At 33.9% G+C, this 25,499-nt stretch overlaps 1 protein-coding gene across 1 annotated transcript in view; it reads right to left on the bottom strand.

Moving 5' to 3' along the window:
• Positions 1–25,499, bottom strand: part of GLIPR1L1 (GLIPR1 like 1) — a 46,941-nt gene that overhangs the window by 2,033 nt on the left and 19,409 nt on the right. The window contains exons 2-4 of the mRNA XM_051961271.1: positions 14,757–15,002; positions 13,712–13,809; positions 1,258–1,346 (exon numbers count right to left, since the gene is read on the bottom strand). Coding sequence (XP_051817231.1) covers positions 1,258–1,346; positions 13,712–13,809; positions 14,757–15,002 — 433 coding nt within the window. The remainder of the gene's footprint in view (positions 1–1,257; positions 1,347–13,711; positions 13,810–14,756; positions 15,003–25,499) is intronic.

The following is a 25,499-nucleotide window of genomic DNA, read 5'->3' as shown; positions in this document are numbered from 1 at the left end:
CATCTACTTTCCAGAGTAATACTTTCAAAACACTTAACATAACACCTAACACATAATAGGCTTTTATGAATGCTTATTCTCCTCTCTTTCCCTTCTCCTTCTCCATTAGCTTCACAATAAAAATAGAGAAATTGACATTTACATAGCACTTTAGGATTATTATTATACAAAATATTTTATATACATGATCCCATTTGACTCTCACAATAACTTTGTGAGGCAAGTATGGATAGTCTCATTTTTCAGATGAAAAAATATTTATAATTCATTCATGTTCACAAAGCTAGTTAAGTGTTGAAGGTGGCATTGGAACTGTCTTTCCTGACTCCAAGTACAGAATTGTTTTCAGATAAGTACACTAGGGTTAAGGAATTATGCAAGGGATGGAGTGGCGAGATAACATTATTAACTCAAAGTAACTATGTTTTTGTTCATTCAACAAATATTTATTGAGTGACTATTATAGTTATTGACATTTGGAAGACACGAATATCATTTCTATTGTTGAAGAGATTTCATCTGTCTTATAGTTACATTTACTATTTTAGAAATGACAAGCTAGAGAGCCCCTAGAAGAGGGGACAAAGATATTGAAAGGCCCAGAGATCACATCATATGGGAATCATTGGAAGAAAATAAAAATCTTTGGCCTATCCTTAGGTCAGATACAATAAAGGTCTTGTTTTTCTTGATCCTACAGAACCCTTAGTAATGAATGGAAGTTTCAGAGGCAAAATTTGGTTCAATATAAGAAACTTCCTAACAATTAGAACCAAAAGTGGAATGTACTCAGAGGGAGTTAAGTTCTGTCAAACAAGGTACTGAGGCTTACTTGTGGCTCATAATGCAGTATATATTCTTCTTTGGATAGGGGTTAGTGGCACAGTAGATACAGCACTGGGCTTGGAGTCAAAAAGTCAAGAACTTCAAATTTGGCCTAAGACATTTACTGAGTTGTGTGACTTTAAGCAGATCATTTAATCTCTGTTTCTCACCTGTAAAATGAAGATAATAATAGTCTACCTCCCAGGATAAAAATGAAATGAATAAAGTGCTTTGCAAACCTTAAAGAATTATACAACAGCTTGCTTATTATTATTATTATTATATTATTATCATTTCAAACATTCTGTAACTCAGTGATGCTTCTTCTAGCTTTCTATAAAGAAGCTAAAATTTTTTAATTCATTCAATTGTAAAAATTCTCCTATGCCATTTAATTCTTTTTCTGATTTGTTGTTTATCATTGTTGCTTACTGCACAAATTATCTTCACAAGTATCTCCTTCCTCACAATGAGTGCATGGTTCCTGTTTCATATAAGGTGGTTTTCCAACCAAGTTCCCTCTATAAAAACAATAATATTCAGTAGTTAGATAGATATCAATGACTATCATTTCAATTATGTTCTTTTAAAAATTCTATGAGTACATTATGATTAAATATAATGTATTAAATTATGCTTATTTCTGAAAGCTCTGCATAATGTAATTCACTTCAGAAAAGATGAATTGCTACATAGTTATGATATATTCTAGACCAGAAGTTCTGATGTCCCCTAATTTTTTTTGAAATGTGTATTTCAGTAAGATTTGTCTGATTTTCAAGCCTGTGAATTTTAAATTTTTGTCAAATAAAATTATTTTGCAAAGACATTACCAAACCACAAAAACTAGGCCCTATTAAAAAAACAAATAAACTCTAATAAACTTGTCTTTAGACAGGCCATGACACTTTTCAATTCTTTTGGAGTAGCTAGAGCTAGATGGTGCAGTGGACAGACTATTGGCATTGAAGTTAGGAAGACTTGCATTCAAATCAAATCTCAGATATTTAAATACTTACTAGCTATATGACCCTGGGCAAATCACTTGACCCTAATTGCCTTGCAAAAAAAAAATTAAGACAAGAAAATATATTTTAATTTTCACTAAATATAAGAAGAAAACAGTTTCCATTTAGGTGCAAAATGCTAGGAAAAACAAAAAAAAAATCTGTAAGAGAAAAAAGATAACTATAGGGCCATGATTGAGGAAAAGGATAGTAAATGAAATGGATGGGGTATGGATGGAGCCAAGATGGAAGACAGAAGCCAGGAAATTGCCTGAGCTCTCCCCAATTTCCCTCAGAAACAACTCTTAAGAAAATATCAGACACATTTAATTTTACAGGGAAGCTTGTCTCACCCTATAGGGAAGTAAGAGGGAAAAGGTATAAGAGGGGAAGGGGCTGTAAAAAGCGAGAGCTGTTTAAGGCAAGGAGTGGTCAGAAGCAAAATACTGGGGAATAGGGAAAGGGGGAAAGGGAAGAGAAAAGTAAAACAGGGCAAACAAGATCACAGGAAATGCAGAGTTAGTAATTTGAATTATAAATGTGAATGGAATGAATTCTCCCATAAAACAAAAGTGGATAATTGACTGAATTAAAAGACAGAAATTCTACAATTATTTGTTTACAAAGAACACATTGAAAGCTGAGTGATACATTCAGAGTCAAAGTAAAAGGCTTGAGCAAAATCTATTATGCTTCAGCTGAAGTGGAAAAAAAACAAACAAACAAACAAACAGGAGTAGCAATCCTGATCTCAGATCAAGCAAAAGCAAAACCAGATCTAATTTAAAGAGATAAGGAAGGAAACTATACCTTGCTAAAGAGTAGCATAGATAATGAAGTAATACTATCAATACTAAACATATATGCACCAAATGGTATAGGGATCCAAATTCCTAGAGGAGAAGTTAAAAGAGCTGAAAGAAGAATTAAACAGTAAAACTATACTAGTGGAGGATCTCAAACTTGTTCTCTCAGAAGTGGACAAGTCAAACCACAAAATATATAAGAGAGAAGCTAAGAAAAATTCTAGAAAAGTTAGGTTTGATAGATCTTTGGAGAAAACTGAGTGGAGACAGAAAGGAGTACACTTTTTTCTCAACAATTCATGGATCCTACACAAAAACATGTATTAGGACATAAAAACTTAAAAAACAAATGCAGAAAGGCAGAAATAGTAAGTGTATCTTTTTCAGATCATGACATTACGTGTAATACATGGCCAGGAAGTAATAGACCAAAAATTAATTGAAAATTAAATTTAATCCTAAAGAATGAATGATTGAAAAAACAAATCACAGGCACAATTAATCCTTTCATCCAAGAGAATGACAATAATTAAACAACATACCAATGCCAAAGCAGTAAGTAGGGAACATTTTATATCTCTAAATGTTTATTTGCATAAAAAAGAGAAAAAGAAGATCAATGAATTGTGCTTGCAATAGAAAAACCAACTAGAAAAATAACAAATTAAAAACCCCACAATTAACTACCAAATTCAAAATGCTGAAAATAAAGGAGAGATAAATAAAATTGAAAGTAAAACTATTGAACTAACAAACAAAACTAAAAGTTGGTTTTGTGAAAAAAAAAACAACAAAACGTATAAATCTTTAGTTTAATTTTATTCAAAAAAGGAAAGGAGAAAATCAATGAAGAGGAAATTGGAGTAATAATTAGGAGTTATTTTGCCCAACTATATTATCAATAAATTTGATAATCTAAGTGAAATGGAGGAATACTTTTTAGAAAAATATATATGGTCCAGATTAACAAGGAAGATTACTTAAATAGTCCCATTTTAGAAAAAGATATTGAACAAGCTAGTAGGAGGACCAGATAAATTTACATGTGAATTTAAAGAATGATTAATTCCAATACTGTGTAAACTATTTGAAAAAAACAGGGAAAGAAGGAGTCCTACCAAACTTCTTTTATGACACACATGTGGTGCTGATATGGAAACCAGATGGTTTAACACAAAAAAAGAAAATTATAGACCAATTTCTCTAATGAGACTACATCAATAACCAAACTAACAAAAATCATATCTCAATAGATGCAGAAAAGGCATTTGACAAAATCCAATATCCATTCCTATTAAAAACATTTGAGAACCTAGGAATAAGTGGAGTTTTCTTCAAAATGATCAATAGTACCTATTTAAAACCATCAGCAAATATTATATGTAATGGGGACAAAATAGAACCATTCCCAGTATGATCAGGGGTGAAACAAGGTTGCCCACTATTACCATTACTATTCAATATTGTATTAGAAATGTTAGCATTAGTAGTAAGAGAAAGAGATTAAAGGAATTAGAATAGGTAATGAGGAAATTAAATTATCATTCTTTGTAGATGATGCAATGGTATATTTAGATGATTGAGAGATGATTAAGGCCAGTTCCATTGGTCTTGTGATGAAGAGAGCCCAGTGAGAGGACAGTTGGAACTGAGTATGGATCACAACTTTGTATTTTCACTCTTTTTGTTGCTTGCTTGCATTGTTTTCTTTCTCTTTTTCCTTTTTGATCTGATTTTTCTAGTGCAGCATGATAATTGTAGAAATATGTATGGAAGAATTACACATGTTTAACATATATTGTATTGCGATCTGGTGAGGCGATGGGGGAGGGGGAAAAATTTGGAACACAAAGTTTTGCAAGGGTCAGTCTTGAACAATTAATCATGCATATGTTTTGAAAAGAAAAAGCTAGTGAAAAGTAAAAGAAACAACTATTAAATCAAGCCTCTAAATGGATTCTGAAGTGAAAAAAAAAACACAAAAATTCAGTGAAACAATTTTTCAGCTTCTATAAAAGGCAATTGTGGCCCAACACAGGCATGGTGCAGGGAATATAGTGGAAGACTATTAGTCACAGCACAAAACAGGAGTGGAAGCCCCTCTGTCCTGATTCAGAAAAATGGCTCAGCATTCCAGTTGTGAGACTTCCAACCCAACTGCAGAGGGCAAATTGAGAGCCCCCAGACACTGCACAAAAGGTAAATTAGGCCAGACACAGTGGTAAAATCAACAGTACCTCAAGCCCCAGTATGCAAAAATAGTAAAAGGCCCCTGTCTCCCTATTGGGATAGTCTCCCCTGTGTCCTAGAAATTCAGTTCAATTTTTTTAAATGAACAAAAATAGAAAAAGGACTGTGACCATACAAAGCTTCTATAGTGACAGGATTGATCAGAATGCAAACCCAGAAGAGAATAGTAATGGAAAATGTCTTTGTATTAAGTCTAAAAGAGGAATAAAATTGGTCTCAAGCTCAAAAGGTTTTCTTGGAAGATCTCTAAAAATTGGATTTTAAAAATCGAGTTTAGAGAAGTCTTGAAAAAAATTGGGAAAGAAATGAGAGCTATGCAGGAGGATTATGAAAAAAAACACAAGTAAACAGTTTGGGAAAGGAAACACAAAAATTGAAGATAACAACTCCTTAAAAAACAGAATTGGTGAAAACAGAAAATGCACTGAACAAAACAACTCCTTCGAAAGCAAAATTGGACAAATGGAAAAGGAAGTGAAAAAAAAGATAACTGAAGAAAAAAATTCATTAAAAATTAGAATTATGCAAATTAAAGTTGAATGACCCAATAAACAACAAGAATCAGTCAAATTATTTTTTTTTAATAGCAGAGAATATGGAGCAGCCACGTGGTACAGTGGATAGAATATCAGCCCTGAAGTCAGGAGGACCTGCATTCTAATCTAATCTCAGTCATTTAACACTTCCAGCAGTGTGACCCTGTGCAAGTCCCTTAACCCCAATTGCTTCAGCAAAAAGATAAATAAATAAATAAACAAAACAAACAAATAAATAGCAGAGGATATAAAATATCTCATGGGAAAAATAACTGACCTGGAAAATAGATCTAAAAGAGATAAGTTTAAAATTATTGGACTACCTGAAAGCCTGATCTAATAAAAGAGCCTAGACAATATCTTTTTTTTTTAATTTAAATTTTATTTTATTTAATAATAACTTTGTATTGACAGAATCCATGCCAGGGTAATTTTTTACAACATTATCCCTTGCACTCGCTTATGTTTCGTTTTTTCCCCTCCCTCCCTCCACCCCCCTCCCCCAAGATGGCAAGCAGTCCTATATATGTTAAATATGTTGCAGTATATCCTAGATACAATACATATTTGCAGAACCGAACAGTTCTCCTGTTGCACAGGGAGAATTGGATTCAGAAGGTAAAAATAACTCGGGAAGAAAGTAAAAAATGCAAATAGTTCACATTCGTTTCCCAGTGTTCCTTCTTTGGGTGTAGCTGTTTCTGTCCATCATTTATCCATTGAAACTCAGTTAGTAGACAATATCTTTCAAGAAAAAAACTACATTGATATTCTGAAGCTAGAGTCATTTCAATAGTCATTGAAAAAAATCTACTAATCATTTCCTAAAAGAGACCCCAAAATGAAAACTTCAAGGAATACTGTAGTCAAATTCCAGAATTATTTGGCAAAAGAGAATATACTGCAAGCAGTCAGAAAGAAACAATTCAAAATCAAGGAGTCACACTTGGATTACCCAGGATTTATCAACATCCATATTAAAATATTTGAAAATCTGAAATATGATGTTTCTGAAGGCAAAGGAGCTTAAATTATAAACAAGAATCAACTGCCCAGGAAAATTGAGCATTATTTTTTCAGGGGAAAAGATGACTATTCAATGAAATAGGGGATTTTCAGTCACTTCTGATGAAAAGACTAAAGCTGAATAGTAAATTTTATTTTCAAATACAAAACTCTAGAGAAGCATAAAAAAAAAGTTAATTTTTTTTAAGATTAAACTGTTTACATCTTTAGAAGGGAAGATGATTCTTTTAAATCGTGAAAAGTCTATCTTTGTGAGGGCAGTTAAAAAGGTAGGCAGAGGTAGACATAAGCAAAGAATGAGGATATGAGTTGAATTTGATATGATGATGTAAAAAAGAAATTGAGGAGTAGAAAGAGGATTGCCCTGGGAGAAGAGGAAAAGGTGAAGTAAAATGGGGGCAAATTATATCAAGTGAAGAGACCTATTACAGTAGAAAGAAAGAATGGAGAGAGAGATGAACCATTATTTGAACCTTAATCTCATTAGTTTTGACTCAAAGAGTATGGGATAGCATGCACATCTCATTGGGTATAGTAATTTATCTTACCCTAGAGGGAAGTAGGAGAGGAAAGGGAAGAAAGTGAGGGTGATAGAAGGAAGGATGGAGTAGAAGGGGAAATGGAAGGGCTGATATAAAGAGGGTAGATTGAGAAAGGTGGGTTTAGAAGCAAAATATTGGAGAGGAGGGAGAAGGTGAAAGAGATAAAAGTATAAATGGGGGAAATAGAATGAAAGGAAATTCAGTAATCATAACTGTGAATATAAACAGGATGAATTCTCCCATAAAAAAGGGAAGCAGATTAGATTAAAAATCAGAATCCTCTGATATGTTGTACATTTGAAGCAGATACTCACAAAGTATAAAGAATCTTATTATGCTTCAGCAAAGTAAAAAACAAACAAACAAGGGTAGCAATCCTGATCTCAACAAAGAAAAAGCAAAAATATACCTAATTCAAAGAGAAGGAAGGAAACTACAGCTTGCTAAAAGGCACCATAGACAAAGAGATAATAACATTATGAAACATAAAAACAGTATATCATCATAATTCTTAGAGAAAAGCTAAATGAGTTACAGGAAGAAATAGACAACAAAAAACTATACCAAGTAGGGGGATCTCAACCTCTCTTTCTCAGAATTAGATAAATTAAATCACAAAATAAACAAGAAAGAAGTTAAGGAGGTAAATAGAATTTTAGAAAAAAATAGACATGATAGACCTCTGAAGAAAATTGAATGACATAGTAAAGTGACAGATTATTCTTGTGGAATGAGACACTTTCTTATATATGGCCAGTGTGTGAATTTATTTTTCTTAATTATAATTATTACAAAAAAGAGCATGTATTTTGCAGAAGGGAACAGTTGTAAAGAGTAGTTGGAGGATAGTGATATGGATATGAAGGGGGGATGAGAAAAATGGAGGAAGAATGAAGAAAGAGAAAAAGGTGAAAAAAAAGAGAGAAAGAAAAAAAAAGAGGAGTAGAGAAAGAAAGAAGTTCCAATGGATCATTTAAAAACACAAACAAGATCAGAAGGATATTCTAGAAGTCACAAATAGGAAAGTATTGGTATTACTGCATTGAAATATATATATATATATAATATTATAAATTATATATTTATATTTGTATGGATATATGTGTATATATATATATATATCTTAAAAAATTTACACATATTATAAATGATTTAAAATATAATCTTTTTCAGTTTTCATATGGAGATATTCATGTTTGTTGATGATTGTCAGAATAAAAAATAATTTGTAAAAATTAGTAAATGGATATGACAAAATACATCAAAAATCCTATGTTTAATAAATATCATCTTAATCAAAAATGTTCTATAAGATACTTTATTAAAATATAGAATATGCTTCTTATTATATACTTTATTATTCACCCATTAATTTTATAATATACTAATGAGGAGTTAGTTTTCTTTGGTTACATTCTCATTGCTGCATAAGGATATAATTAAATGTGAAAAAGATACCAGTGAAACAGTCAGAACAGACAACCCATGCCATTAATTGTGATACAATTTCCCCAAACAGTAGCTGCATTTGTTCCCTCAGTTTAGGATTTAGCTATAGTATGCACTTGTCATACCAGCCATAGGATGAACCTTTCTTTATATTTCTGACTGTCCAAATCTTTATCCAGTCTACCTTCTAATTTGATTCCATCCAATTACTAGGATCCTTCCTCTTCTCAGTTAGGTCAAGCCCCAGAACAACAGAGTTCCTCCCATGATTGCTCAAAATACTGTCATAATATTTTCTCCATGATGGGAATGGATTTTGAAAAATATAGAAAGAATTATTAATAACATAGGTTTGATGTTTGTTGTTTTAATCATTTCCCTTTATGTTCAGCTCATTGTGACCCCATTTAGAGTTTTCTTAGCAAAGTTACTAGCGTGGTTTTCCATTTCTTTCTCTAGCTCATTTTGAGCTAGATGAGATGAGAAAACTAAAGGAAATTGGATTAAGTTTTAACTTTCCCAGGATCACATAGCTAATAAATATCTGAGATTGGATATGAACTCTAGTCTTCATACTTTAGGCATGAGTGCTCTATACACCATGTAATGCCTTACTTAACTGCCTTAGATTTGGATTTACTGTCAAATTGTAGCACTTTTAAATGGGTTTTAGTGCATGAAGAGAGATCAAAAGTCAGGAAGAGACTTTTGGGAAGATGGCAAAGTAAGTCAGAAAATTTTAAGCTCTCCATATTTTCTCTACAAACACATAAAAGTTGTGCCTCCCATAGACTAGTGAAACACCAGTAGGACTTGGGACAAAATGAAGGTCCTCCTGGGAAAATTTGACAAACCCCAAAGTTCGATCTCAGGACTCAATTTAACCAGGCTGAAGTGTAAAGACCTTTAGGTTAGCTTTGCAAAAACTGGAAGCTGGGACTCATGGAGCTGTTTTCATCTTCTGAACAGCGTGGGTAGTTAGAAGTCTGAATCTGGAAGGACTGAGGGAAATTTCTGTTAATTAGGAATACCAAGCCCAACTGAGCTGCTTAAACATGGCCTGGGATGAGGGGAAAAAAAAAAAACAGCTTATCTGGTGAGCACAGAAACAGTGGGGAAGGGAAGTTGCTGGCTATGGGGACTTGCAGTTGAGTGGAATTTTTGTTTGGGGTTCCAGGTCAGAAGAGAGAGCTGAAGTGAAGCCAGAGGCACCATACACTCACCTCAGCATTAGAGGTGCTTATACTAATAATTCTCATTAAAGAAAAAAAATAGCAAATAAGAAAAAAACTCAACTATAGAAACTTGTTATTGGAATGTGGAAGACTGGGATTCATTTTCAGAGAAAGGTAGTAAAGTTAAAAAGAAAAAGCCTCTACCATGACAAAGAGTAGCTTTAAATGCCTACCTGTCCAGAAAGCATTTATAGAACTCAAAAAAGATTTCAAAAATAAAATGAGATTGAGGAAAAACAAAACCAAAAATCAAAAAGAACCATCTAAAAAAATCTCAAGATTATGGGGGAAAAGTGAATAAATTAGAAAAGAAGATAGAACTTTAAAGAAAAAAATAATTCTTTGAAAATAATAATCAGGCATGGGGAAGCCCCTGGAGAATTAAGAGACAAAGAGATAAGAAAATAAGAGATAAAAAGTGAAAAATAGAACAGAATATGAAACATAATAACAGATCTAAAGGATCAAGGAGAGAAAATATAAGAATAATTGGATCACTTGAACGTTGTGACCAAAAAAAAAAAAAAAAAAAAAAAAAAAACCTTGCCATAATAATGCAAGAAATAATCCAAGAAAATTGTCCTGGATTGATAGAACAAGAGAGAAAAATAGAAATAGAAAAAAATTATCTATCAGCACTTCAAAGAAGTACTACATGAAAAGCACACAAGAATATTATTGCCCAAATTTGGCCAGATCAAAGCAGAAATTCTATAAGAAACAAACAACAATCAAAAAAATCAAACACCAATTCAAATATGCTAGAGCTACAATTAGAATTGTACAGAATTGTATTGCAATAAAAAACTGCAGATACACACACACATACAAATGAATAGAATTAGGCCTGCAGCCAAAAATCTATCCAGCAAAACTAACCATAATATTGAATGAAAAAAAAAATGGATCTTCACTGAACTTGCAGATTTTCAGGACTTTGTCTCAACCAAGCCTAAACTTAACAGAAAATTTAATTATAAGAGCCAACATCAAAGATTTCAAGAGTTTCAAGTTTAAATTTTTTAAATATAAAAATGTATACCAGTTTGGAACAGAATTGGGTATGATCTGATTCTAAAGAGTAATAAAACTATCTAGGAAAAGGTAAAAATGATAATTATACCATTGAGGTGCAGACAAAGAAATGACACATTGTGGGGGAAGAGGGCTGGTAGTTCTGAAAATCTCATGTCAGGAATGGGAATAAGGAGGATGTATGTGTATACACACACATGTGGAGGTGGGAGAGGAAAGATAAAATGGAGAAGGGTATGTAGATTTTACAAGATACATAGATTAATTGGAAAGGGATAAAGAGGGAATGAAAGAATGGCATAGGAAAAGGTGAGACACAGAAAGGTATTTACATTAATTCGAATGGAATAAGGTCTGTAGATTAATGGGAATGGGATAAAGGAGGAGGGAAGAGCTGGAAAGAGAAGATAATGATCCCAGGGGATCCATGGATGGTGAGAGGTTAAATAGTAGCAAGGAAAGTTAAGAAGCAGAATTAAAATAGAAAAATTAGCAGATAGAGGAAATGAGATATACATAAATGTTATACAAGGATTAGAAGTAAAATTCATTAGAAAAAAAAATAGAGCTGGTAATTATTGATCTCAGACAAAGCAAAACTTTTATAGATTCAATCAAGAGAGAAATTTATTATTATATATGTCAACCATATTGCAGGTCTTCAAATGTATGAACACACACACACACACACACACACACACACACATACACATATCCTGTGTTTACATACTGGGGGAAGGTGGAGAGATAAATAGAGGAGAAAAAGGATAAAGTTAAAAGTGCACAACAGATCAAAAGAATAACCTACAAGAAAGAAAAGATGGACAGTTATGAATATATTTTTCTTCTATTATTATATATGGTTTTTTGAAATGGAAATTTATTGTTACAAATTTTGAATCCTCCCTGATGTTCTGCAGAGCATATGGCAATCTTTTTGTTGTTGTTGTTGCTATTGTTAATTTTTAAAAAAAATTTTCTTTTGGGACTTTCTTTTCCATTTTTAAATTTTGCATTTAGTTTTAAATAAGTAAATAAAAAGTAGAAAGTAACGTTTAAGCTGAAATAACTTGTTTCACGGATTAAAATAATCTTTAGGTGTTATGCCTACTATTTCTTTGTAACCAAATTAATTTTTTGAAAGTACAACTATTGGCAGCATATATAACAATTGTCAAAGTAAATTTTCTTTATATGAAGAATACAAATATTTATCAGAAAAACTTCTATCTGAGAAGTAGTGGAAAATGAAAAAAGCTTGCATCTGTGATTTCATTAGTATAAGGAAATTCCAGGTGAGAAAACTCCCTCTAGCAGTGCAGGCTGGCAAAACCTTATCTGCAGCTCTCAGCTTTAATTAAGTGCAGAGAAGAAATGTGCCCAGTCACACAACTAACGTATATCAGAATTTTTTTTTTTTGGCTTCTTGGTGTGTTCTCTAATATTTCTATAAAAAGCAATAGAAAGTATTTTAAAAAGAAAAGCAAGCAACATTTTTATGCTTTAAAATCCGTAAAGTTGCTCTTATGTATCATTTCATGGGATTGTCACAATAATTCTGTGAGGCTGCTACTGCCAGAATTTTTTACCCCATTTTAGAAATGAAAAACCTGTGACTCAATGAGAAAAAATGATTTGGCTGTGGTCATACAGTTAATGTTTGAACTTCCACAGAGATAGATTTTCCACACTACAAATCTGGCATTTTTTCTTCTACAAGTCATTGTCTCTCTTTAAGGGTGTGTGTGTGTGTGTGTGTGTGTGTGTGTGTGTGTGTGTGTGTGTGAGAGAGAGAGAGAGAGAGAGAGAGAGATACCCAAAAGCTCCCCTATGCCAAATTATTCAGTATTACACTTTCTGTAGTAGCAAGACCTTGAAAATAAAGTGGAAATTGGTTTTGAATGGCTGAACAAATTTTGGTGTCTAGATATATAGCACTATAGATAACAAAGTAAAGAATTCTGAGAAATGTGGAAAAACTTAAAATTGTAAGAAGACAAATTAAATATAACCATAGCACCAAAATATATAATTGAAATAATGTATAAGCAAAAAGAATACTAAAGGTAGTCACACTCTAAATTTAGTAATCCTTTTGTAATCCTTAGTAAAACAGTCATCCTTTGGGAAGAGATAAAGAAACATACTCTTCTTTTGGAAGGGATCTATGGATATAAAAAATTATGTGCTCTGGCAATCAATTAATTAAGCATTTATCAATTACTCACTAAGTACTCACTATAAGCAAGGCCCTGGCGATTAAAGGGGAGAAAAAAAAAACACTCCTTGGCTTCAGGCACAATTGGCTATGTTACTCTGGCAATATTGCTTAACTTTTTTTTTTATATTACAAGATGAAGTTTAGTGGTATTTCTCTAAAGTCAGAATTGTTGAGGTAATCTCATATGAACTCAGGAAAAACAAACAGTAAAGAACAACCAGGCACTTTGAAATGACTAAGAAATGATTATGTCTTAGGGTATTGATATAAGGGTATGGAAGTGTAAGGGAGAAGACCAAGGCCTTTCAAAATAATAAAAGGTTTTGCAACTTCTTTCAGTTTAGATATTTTATTTTGTTTGGGTTGTAATGGTTCATAGAGCAGTCTGTTAAATACAAAAGGATTTGGACTTTTACGGTAAGTCATAAATTAGAAGTTCTAAATGAATGTATTCGGGGCAAAATTGTGCATTACACCTAAGGAAAGAAATTTGTAGTACACAAGCTGTTATACACTCTTTGAGAACCATAGTTCTAGATTACCATGTCCATGTTTGATGTTCCAATATCTCTATGACAATGACTCAATGACCTCTGGAGGAGATAGAGGATTGTCTTATATAAGGTTAAGCTATTATATCACCTATTATATGTCTTTTCCCAACCTTTTTATGATATTATTTCCCTTTAATTATATAACTGTTATGGTTATTAATGTTATTATGCTTAATAACAGTTTATTTCCATTCTAAAATATTTTTAAACAACAAAATTACTTACGGAGGTGCATAATTGCACACAAACATTGCTATACGTTTTCCTAAATTAGGGCACAGTTTAAGAGCACAGCCAACTTTATAGGAAGATGCCCAAACAACCTAGAGAAAAAATAGATTTAAAAATAAAACACCCTGAAAATTATAAGACAATGCCTTCATTACATGACTATCTGGGAATAAGCTATATTTGGGGGGCAGGGAGAAGAGTCATGAAATGAGCCACTTAAAGCTTCTTGGCTACATCTGCAGCCTCCCTTCTACTTCAAAAAAAGTCATTTTTGTAAGTGATCTAATAAAATCCTTCTTTTCCCTCATATACAAATAAGATACTCTTATGATTCATGGTGATATAATAAAAAATGAAGGAAAAGCTTTTCCCTTTGGAATCCCATTCTAACATAATGAGGAAAGCACAGCAAATAGTTTTAAGGAGTTTTGATCATTGGAATCATTTTCAGCATGGATTTCTGAAATGTAAATAAATTTAAAAATACATTCTTGGGATATGTTCAGAATATTTAGTTCCTTAATTTAATAATTTCTGCCCTTGTGTCTTTGCTTATGTGTTATTTCTAATTTGGTATGCCCAATATCCTTGTTTCTAAACCTTGTGTATCATTTCCTTCAATTCTTAGACATTTTTCTTCAAAAAGCATTCTAAGAAACACCTTCCAACTCAGATTAAGTCTTGATCTTGATCTTGATCTTGCTAATTTTGCAAAAATTTGCATGTTATTTTGGTCATCCCAAATATAGTGCAAATATTTCAATAGCAAGAGAACATATGACTTTGTATACATAAGAACAATGTGTATTTATATGTATGAAACATTTCCAAAGAAAGATTTGGGGAATGAGGTTAACTGTGTTTTACAAAACTGGTACACAATCATTAGAAAAATAAACCATCTCTAAGAAGATTTTGGAATTTCTACAAAATAAACACTATCAGGCATATCAATTTTTCCCCCAAATTGATTCTTTAAATGTTGTTTTATTTGTACTTTTCAATAAGCAAAATAGTCAAAGAAATAGAAGATATTTACCTGAGTGTAATGACCACAGACTCTTAGACATAAGTTGGTACCTAAATCAAAATAATTGCCTTCACTGTACCAAGCAGTAGTAGCATTTTTGGGAATATATTTACTTAGTACACCCATCCATAGATTTTCTCCTACAGTTTTAAAAACAGGATGGCATGCATGTTTCTTGCCTATGTGAATGTTATGTGTGAAAACACATCTCCTTGCCCATGCTTTGGCAGTCTTTGCTAGAGCTGGATCCCAAGTCTGAAAGAAAAAAATAAAAACAGCGAAATTGTACACATTTAGACATTAAAATAATTTTAAAAGTTTACATTTATTATTCTTCTAAAATATAATTGTGTAGTCTTATCTTTTTATTCTTTAAAATCATACTTTAATCTCCTAAGTTGTTTTATATAACTGATCCAAAGGATTCATGGTGTCAGTGGGGATCTTCCCTATACCAACACCAGGCATATAATCCTTCTGCTCATGGATGAAGTTGGTGAGTTGCTGTGACAAATAAACCAAAAAAACCAAACATAAATAAATAATCACCTTGAAACCAACCTAGAGATGAACTTCTCTGAACTTAATTAGCCTGGTTCATAGCTAGCAGGCAGATTGTCCGTCACCAGACTGGTAATTGTACAGTGTTTGCAGTGTTCTTTCCTAATTGTCACATTTGTCTACTGATCCTTCTTATAGCTACAAAATACTTTGACATGTGATATATTAAAATAAACCTCATGTACTTCATGTAAATTCTCATTTTGGTGCCTGTACATTCTCAATTCTGGAAAGAACTTTAGATTTCCCATAAAATAACAAAGACAGTTGCTATCTAATGGATCTGTTTTCAAAATTAACTACAATTTCTACTTTTCTACATATAAACATGAAATGTTTTAAAGTGTCATTTTATCCATGTCTTTTATTTCCTTCAAAACTAGAGAAGTTGTCGACAGAGGATTGGCCCTTAGTCAGGAGGACCTGAGTTCAAATCTGGCCTCAGACACTTAATATTTCCTAGCTGTGATCTATCCCGGCCAAGATGGCGGAGAGGAGGCACATAGCTGTGTAGCTCCGTGTTTTCTCTCACTATCCATTTCATTACAAGTCTCTGAATTAATGCTTGACTGAAAAAAAACCCCACAAATAGTTACCAAGAGAAGCCATCCTTGAGATTTGCCAGGAAAGGTCTGTTTTTGCTCGAGGGTGGGGACGGTTTTAGATCGGGCACAGACTGAGGGCAGCGGCAGTGAGAGCACGGGAGCAGACTGGAGAGGGGGTGGGGAGTGATTGCAGCCGTCTCTGCGGGGAGAGCTTTGCTACAGGACTGGATACGTTGCCCTGGCAGCAAGTCAGCAGCCCAGCAGAGAAGCTAAAAACATGGGGGGGGGGGAGGGGAAGGGGTGAAGAATACAACCCCAAACAGCTGGAGTCTCTCCGGACCTGGCCACCCCTTCCCCCACAGTGTCTCAGCACGCTCTCGGAGTCTCAGAGTGCAGGCGCAGCACAGTAGGGCTAGTGCCTCGCTGCTGCCCCCGCAGTCTGTAGAGGAAGCTGGGTAACACCACCCAGTCCCTCCCCCAAAGAAAGACTCCAGTTTTTTCTTTTTTTCTTTGCTAGTTTGTCTTTGATTCTTTGACAAAATGAGCAAAAAATTGAAGAGGACTTTACCTTGACAGCTTCTATACAGATAAAGAGCAGACTCTAAATCCGAAGGAGACTCAAAAACAGGCAGTCTCCAGGTGAACCCCCAAAGGAGGACATCATCTGTTCCTCAGCACAGATGAATCTCATAGAGGAAATTAAAAAGGCTCTCACAAGAGAGCTAGAAGAAAAATAGGAAAAGGAGAGGGAGGCTTGGCAAAAGAGTCTGGAGAAGTCATCCCACTCAGTTAAAGAGAGACTGGATAAAGAAATAAAATCCTTGAAAAATAGGATTGGTGAACTGGAACCAGAAAATAGCTTTCTAAAAAACAAAATTGGCGAAATGGAAAAAAATTCCATAGAACAAAAGAACTCAATTGGACAATTAGAAAAAGATTTTTAAAAAGTGAGTGAAGAAAATACTTCACTGAAAATCAGAATTGAACAATTGGAATTGAATGACTCGAGGAGACAAGAAAAATCAGTCAAGCAAATCCAAAAAAAATCAAACAATGGAAAAGAATGTGAAATACCTTCTGGGGAAGACAACAGACATGGAAAACAGATCCAGGAGAGACAATCTGAGAATCATCGGACTCCCAGAAAAGCATGATGAAAAAAAGAGCCTGGACACTATTTTCCAGGAAATTATCAAAGAGAACTGCCCAGAAGTCATAGGAACAGAGGAAAAAATAAACATTGAAAGGATTCATTGATCACCCACTGAAAGGGATCCTAAAATCAAAACACCAAGGAATATAGTGGCCAAATGCCAGAACCCTCAGACGAAGAAAAAAATATTGCAAGCGGCTAGAAAAACCCAATTCAAGTATAGAGGAGCCACAATAAGGATCACCCAGGATCTGGCAGCATCCACATTAAAGGATCGAAGGGCCTGGAATATGATATTCCGAAAGGCTAAGGAACTTGGTATGCAACCAAAAATAACTTACCCAGCTAGAATGAGCATCTTTTTCCAGGGAAGAAGATGGACATTCAACAAAGCAAGCGAATTTCACCTATTTTTGATGAAAAAGCCAGAACTTAACAAAAAGTTTGATCTACAAATATAGAACTCAAGAGAAATCTAAAAAAGTAAAGATTAATCTTGGGAACTATATTTTGGCTATAAAGATGTATAAAGAATACATGTATACCTTGTTCTAGAAATTAGATGTGGAAAGACATTGTACCAGAAAAAGGGTAAAGTGGGGGTACTACATCTCATGAAGAGGCAAAGGAAACCTATTATATCTTTTTTTAAATAACCTTTTATTGATAGAACGCATGCCAGGGTAATTTTTTACAGCATTATCCCTTGCATTCACTTCTGTTCCGATTTTTCCTTTCCCTCCCTCCACCCCTCCCCAGATGGCAAGCAGTCCTTTACATGTTGAATGGGTTGCAGTATATCCTAGACACAACATATGTGTGCAGAACCGAACAGTTTTCTTGTTGCACAGGGAGAATTGAATTCAGAAGGTATAAATAACCCGGGAAGAAAAACAAAAATGCAAGCAGTTTAATTTCCCAGTGTTCTTTCTCTGGGTGTAGCTGCTTCTGTCCATCTTTGATCAATTAAAGCTTTCTTTATCGAAGAGATCCACTTCCATCAGGATACGTCCTCAAACAGTATCGTTGTTGAGGTATATAATGATCTCCTGGTTCTGTTCATTTCACTCAGCATCAGTCCATGTAAGTCTCGCCAGTCCTCTCTGTATTCATCCTGCTGGTCATTCCTTACAGAACAATAATATTCCATAACATTCATATACCACAATTTACTCAACCATTCTCCAATTGATGGACATCCTTTCATTTTCCACCTTCTAGCCACTACAAACAGGGCTGCCACAAACATTTTGGCACATACAGGTCCCTTTCTTTTCTTTAGTATCTCTTCGGGGCATAAGCCCAGTAGAAACACTGCTGGATCAAAGGGTATGCAGAGTTTGATAACTTTTTGAGCATAGTTCCAAATTGCTCTCCAGAATGGCTGGATGTGTTCACAATTCCACCAACAATGTATCAGTGTCCCTGTTTTCCCACATCCCCTCCAATATTTCCCATTATCTTTCCCTGTCATTCTAGCCAATCTGACAGGTGTGTAGTGGTATCTCAGAGTTGTCTTAATTTGCGTTTCTCTGATTAATAATGATTTGGAGCATATTTTCATATGTCTATAAATAGTTTCAATTTCTTCATCTGAGAATTGTCTGTTCATATCCTTTGACCATTTATCAATTGGAGAATGGTTTGATTTCTTATAGATTGGAGTTAATTCTCTATATATTTTGGAAATGAGGCCTTTATCAGAACCTTTGATTGTAAAAATGTTTTCCCAGTTTATTGGGAAACCTATTATATCTGAGAGAAAGAATGGAGGGAGATGAATATAGTGGGTATCTTACTGCCTTCAGAATTGGCTTTAAGAGAAAAATTTTAGACATATTCAATCTATGGTAAAATTTCTCCCACCTCATTGAAAAGTGAGAAGGGAAAAGTGAAAAGGGAAGGAATAAGCTAAGTGGAAGGGAATATGGAAACTGGGAGGGAAAGGGGTAAGATGGGGGAGGAACTCTAAGGCGGGGAGAGGGATACTAAAAAGGGAGGGCTGAGAGAAGCAAGTGGTGCTCACAAGCTTAATACTGGGAAGGGGGGTAAAGAAGAAAGACGGGAGAAAAGCATAAACCAGGGTTAACAAGATGGCAAGTAATACAGAATTGGTCATTTTAACCATAAATGTGAACAGGGTAAACTCCCCCATAAAGAGGAAGTGGTTAGCAGAATGGATTAAAAGCCAGAATCCTACAATAGGTTGTTTACAGGAAACACACCTGAAGCGGGGAGATACATGCAGGTTAAAGGTAAAAGGTTGGAGCAAAATCTACTGTGCTTCAGGTGAAGTCAAAAAAGCAGGGGTAGCCATCCTGATCTCAGATCAAACTAAAGCAAAAATTGATCTAATTAAAAGAGATAAGGAAGGGCACTATATCTTGCTAAAGGGTAGCATGGATAATGAAGCACTATCTATATTAAACATATATGCACCAAGTGGTGTAGCATCTAAATTCTTAAAACAGAAATTAAGAGAGCTGCAAGAAGAAATAGACAGCAAAACTATAATAGTGGGAGACTCTCAGAATTAGATAAATCAAACCACAAAATAAATAAGAAAGAAGTCAAAGAGGTAAATAGAATACTAGAAAAGTTAGATATGATAGATCTCTGGAGAAAATGTAATGGAGACAGAAAGGAGTACACTTTCTTTTCAGCAGTTCATGGAACCTATACAAAAATTGACCATATATTAGGACATAAAAATCTCAAACTCAAATGCAGTAAGGCAGAAATAGTAAATGCATTCTTTTCAGACCACGATGCAATGAAAATTACATTCAACAAAAGGCAGGGGGAAGTAGACCAAAAAATAATTGGAAACTAAATAATCTCATACTAAAGAATGATTGGGTGAAACAGCATATCATAGACATAATTAATACCTTCACCCAAGAAAATGATAATAATGAGACATCATGCCAAAATGTATGGAATGCAGCCAAAGTGGTAATGAGGGGAAATTTCATATCTCTAGAGGCCTATTTGTATAAAATAGAGAAAGAGAAGGTCAATGAATTGGGTTTGCAACTAAAAATGCTAGAAAAGGAACAAATTAAAAACCCCCAGTCAAACACTAAACTTGAAATTCTAAAAATAAAAGGAGAGATCAATAAAATTGAAAGTAAAATAACTATTGAATTAATTAATAAAACTAAGAGTTGGTTCTATGAAAAAAACAACAAAATAGACAAACCCTTAGTAAATCTGATTAAAAAAAGGAAAGAGGAAAATCAAATTTTTAGTCTTAAAAATGAAAAGGGAGAACTCACCACTAACGAAGAGGAAATTAGAGGAATAATTAGGAGTTACTTTGCCCAACTTTATGCCAATAAATTTGACAACTTAAATGAAATAGAAGAATACCTCCAAAAATATAGCTTGCCCAAACTAACAGAGGAAGCAGTAAATATCCTAAACAGTCCCATCTCAGAAAAAGAAATAGAACAAACTATCAATCACCTCCCTAAGAAAAAATCCCCAGGACCAGATGGATTTACATGTGAATTCTATCAAACATTTAAAGAACAATTAACTCCAATGCTAAATAAACTATTTGAAAAAATAGGAATTGAAGGAGTCCTACCAAACTCCTTTTATGACACAGTCATGGTGCTGATACCTAAACCAGGTAGGCTGAAAACAGAGAAAGAAAATTATAGACCAATCTCCCTAATGAATATTGATGCTAAAATCTTAAATAAAATGTTAGCAAAAAGATTACAGAAAATCGTCACCAGGATAATACACTATGACCAAGTAGGATTTATACCAGGAATGCAGGGCTGGTTCAATATTAGGAAAACTATTAGCATAATTGACTATATCAATAACCAAACAAACAAAAACCATATGATCATCTCAATAGATGCAGAGAAAGCATTTGATAAAATCCAACATCCATTCCTAATAAAAACACTTGAGAGCATAGGAATAAATGGACTTTTCCTTAAAATAGTCAGGAGCATATATTTAAAACCATCAGTAAGCATCATATGCAATGGGGAAAAACTGGAACCTTTCCCAGTAAGATCTGGAGTGAAGCAAGGTTGCCCGCTATCACTATTATTCAATATCGTATTAGAAACACTAGCTTCTGCAATAAGAGTCGAGAAAGATATTAAAGGAATTAGAATAGGCAGTGAGGAAACCAAACTATCACTCTTTGCAGATGATATGATGGTATACCTAGAGAACCCCAGAGATTCTACTAAAAAGCTATTAGAAATAATTCATAATTTTAGCAAAGTAGCTGGCTACAGAATAAATCCCCATAAATCCTCAGCATTTTTATACATCACCAACAAAACCCAACAGCAAGAGATACAAAGAGAAATTCCATTTAGAATAACTGTAGATACCATAAAATATTTGGGAATCTATCTACCAAAGGAAAGTCAGGAATTATCTGAGCAAAATTATAAAAAAGTCTCCACACAAATAAAGTCAGACTTAAATAATTGGAAAAATATTAAGTGCACTTGGATAGGCCGAGTGAATATAATAAAGATGACAATACTCCCTAAACTAATCTATTTATTTAGTGCTATACCAATCAGACTTGCAAGAAAATATTTTAATGATCTAGAAAAAATAACAAAATTCATAAGGAACAATAAAAAGTCGAGAATCTCAAGGGAATTAATGAAAAAAAAATCAAATGAAGGTGGCCTAGCTGTACCTGATATAAAATTATATTATAAAGCAGAAGTCACCAAAACCATTTGGTATTGGCTAAGAAATAGATTAGTGTATCAGTGGAAAAGGTTAGGTTCACAAGACAGAATAGTCAACTATAACAATCTAGTGTTTGACACACCCAAAGATCCTAACTTCTGGGATAAGAATTCATTATTTGATAAAAACTGCTGGGATAATTGGAAATTAGTATGGCAGAAATGAGGCATGGACCCACACTTAATACCGTATACCAAGATAAGATCAAAATGGCTCCATGATTTAGGCATAAAGAATGAGATTATAAATAAATTAGAGGAACATAGGATAATTTATCTCTCAGACTTGTGGAGGAGGAAGAAATTTGTGACCAAAGATGAACTAGAGACCATTACTGATCACAAAATAGAAAATTTTGATTACATCAAATTAAAAAGCCTTTGTACAAACAAAACTAATGCAAACAAGATTAGAAGGGAAGCAACAAACTGGGAAAACATCTTCACAGTTAAAGGTTCTGATAAAGGCCTCATTTCCAAAATGTATAGAGAACTGACTCAAATTTACAAGAAATCAAGCTATTCTCCAATTGATAAATGGTCAAAGGATATGAACAGACAATTTTCAAATGATGAAATTGAAACTATTACCACTCATATGAAAGAGTGTTCCAAATCATTATTGATCAGAGAAATGCAAATTAAGGCAACTCTGAGATACCACTGCACACCTGTCAGATTGGCTAAGATGACAGGAAAAAATAATGATGGATGTTGGAGGGGATGTGGGAAAACTGGGACACTAATGCATTGTTGGTGGAGTTATGAATGAATCCAACCATTCTGGAGAGCAATCTGTAATTATGCCCAAAAAGTTATCAAATTGTGCATACCCTTTGATCCAGCAGTGTTTCTATTGGGCTTATATCCCAAAGAAATACTAAAGAAGGGAAAGGTATCTGTATGTGCCAAAATGTTTGTGGCAGCCCTGTATGTAGTGGCTAGAAACTGGAAAATGAATAGATGCCCATCAATTGGAGAATGGCTGGGTAAATTGTGGTATATGAACCTTATGGAATATTATTGTTCTGTAAGAAATGACCAGCAGGATGAATACAGAGAGGCTTGGAGAGACTCACATGAACTGATGCTAAGTGAAATGAGCATAACCAGGAGATCATTATACACTTCGACAACGATATTGTATAAGGACATATTCTGATGAAAGTGGATTTCGTTGACAAAGAGACCTAACTGAGTTTCAATTGATAAATGATGGACAGAAGCAGCTACACCCAAAGAAAGAACACTGGGAAACGAATGTGAACTATCTGCATTTTTGTTCTTCCCGGGTTATTTTTACCTTCTGAATCCAATTCTCCCTGTGCAACAAGAGAACTGTTCGGTTCTGCAAACATATATTGTATCTACGATATACTGCAACATATCTAACATATATAAGACTGCTTGCCATCTAGGGGAGGAGGTGGAGGGAGGGGAAAAATCGGAACAGAAACGAGTGCAAGGGATAATGTTGCTAAAAAAAAATTACCCTGATTCTGTCAATATAAGGTAATTATTAAATAAAATAAAATAAAATATTAAAACAAAAAAAAATATTTCCTAGCTGTATGATCTTGGGCAAGTTACTTAATCCAAATTACTAAAGAAAATAATCAAATATTTGTTGAGCATTTATGTTGTACTTGGCACTCTTGTTTGAATTTAAAGTATGAAGCATTCATTTTTTTAGTCTAAATAAGCATCCTATTTTAAGGATATTCAGACGCAATCATGATTTTTCATTTTAACTCCTTCAGAGTAGTTGTGGATGATTGTACAACTGCGAATAATATCCCAGAATATTGCTATTACTTTGTATATAGCATATTTCGCTTTCTTCATAGAGGAGTTTCCAGGTTGTTGTTGTTTTTTTCCTGAGAGCATCCTGATCATCATTTCCCAGAGAAAACAATTAACATTCCATCAGAGAAACTTGATCTGAATTTTTTTTTTACAATTACTATTGCTAATTTCTCCCCATTTACTCTCCCTTTCATTTCACCTGTCCCTCCTCAAAAGTGTTTTGCTATTGTTCACTCCCCTCCCCCAAGATGCCCTCTCTTTTATCACCCTCCCCCCTTTCCCATATTCCATGTTCCTCCTATTTTCCTGCACAGTAAGATAGATTTTTGAATATTGAATATGTATGTTATTGAGTAGTATGTTATTTCCTATTTGAATCAATTCTGATGAGAGTAATGCTCCCTCAGTCACTCTGTCCTCCCCATCTTCCTTCCATTATAATTTTTTTTACCTTTTCTGTGACAGATAATTTGCATCATTTCTCGCTTTTCCTTTCTCCCAGTACATTCCCCTCTTATCCCTAAATTTCATCATTTTTTGAAAAGATCTATCCATTCATAATACCTGTGCCCTCTATATATATTCTTCCTAATTTCCATAATAATAACAACATTCTAGTGAGTTACAAGTATCATTCTCCCATGCAGGAATAAAAACAGATTAAGCTTATTAAATCCCTTATGATATCACTTTTCTGATTACCTCCTTACACTTCCCCAGAGTCCTCTTTTGGAAATTAAATTTTCCATTCAGCTCTAGTTTTACATAACAAATGCTTGAAAATGCTGTTTCATCGAATGACCACCTTTTTCTCGGAAGGATTATCTTCAGTTTTGCTAGGTAGGTTAATTCTTCATTGTAATCCTAGCTCCATTGCTATCCAGAATGTCATATTCCAAGCCCTCCAGTTCTTTAATGTAAAAGCTGCTAAATCTTGTGCTATCCTGTGACTTCACTATAGTTTGTTTCTTTCTAGATGTTTGCAATATTTTCTCCTTGTGCTAAGAGTTCCAGAATTTGGTTGTAATATTCCTGGGAGTTCTTATTTTGGAATCTCTTTCAGGAGGTGATTGGTAGATTCTTTCAATTTCTACTTTACCCTCTAGTTCTAGAATATCAGGACAATTTTCCTTGATAATTTCTTGAAAGATGATGCCCAGGCTCTTTTTTTTTCATGACTTTTTGGTAGATCAATAATTTTTAAATTATCTCTTCTATTTTCCAGGTCAGCTCTTTTTCCAATGAATTATTTCATATTTTTCTATTTTTCATTTTTATGGTATCTTGATTTTTCATAAAATTAGCTTTATTATCTTAATCCTATTTTTTTAAGGAATTATTTTTCCTCTGTGAGCTTTTGTACCTCCTTCCCCAATTGGCCAATTTTGCTTTTTAGGTCATTCTTCTCATTAGCTTTTTGTATTTCCTTTTGCACCTCTCATTTCTTTTCCCAATTTTTCCTCTTAATTTCCAAAATCCCCTTTGAGCTCTTCCATGGCCTCATCCCAATTTTTATCTTGGGGGGAAGCTTTGGATGTAGGAGCTTTGATTTTTTTTATCATCTTTTGATTTTGAGTGTGTGTTTTGATCTTCTTTGTCACTATAATAACTTCCTAAGGTCAGAGACTTTTATTTCCTGCTGATTTTCCTACTCTATAACTCAACATTTAACTCTTTGTTAAAGTAAAGACTCTGTTTCCAAGATGGAGAGTATACTGTCCCAAGCTTCAGGAGGAAATCCTTCTAAGAATCTGACAGGAGCACTCTTTTCTTCCCTGGAGCTGTTTAGGGATGTCCCTGCCTCACTGTAGCAATAATATCTAGTTTGTTGACTGGGCCGATGTTATGTTGACTGGGACTGTGCTGGGACTGTACATTAGACTCCCACTCCATTGCCATAGATCCTACTACACTAACCTTCCAAGTCTTCCCAGCGTCCCTGGAT

Source organism: Antechinus flavipes, chromosome 5 (assembly GCF_016432865.1).
Source record: "Antechinus flavipes isolate AdamAnt ecotype Samford, QLD, Australia chromosome 5, AdamAnt_v2, whole genome shotgun sequence".
NCBI classification, from domain to species: Eukaryota; Metazoa; Chordata; class Mammalia; order Dasyuromorphia; family Dasyuridae; genus Antechinus; species Antechinus flavipes.
This window is presented reverse-complemented; position numbering and strand designations above follow the sequence as displayed.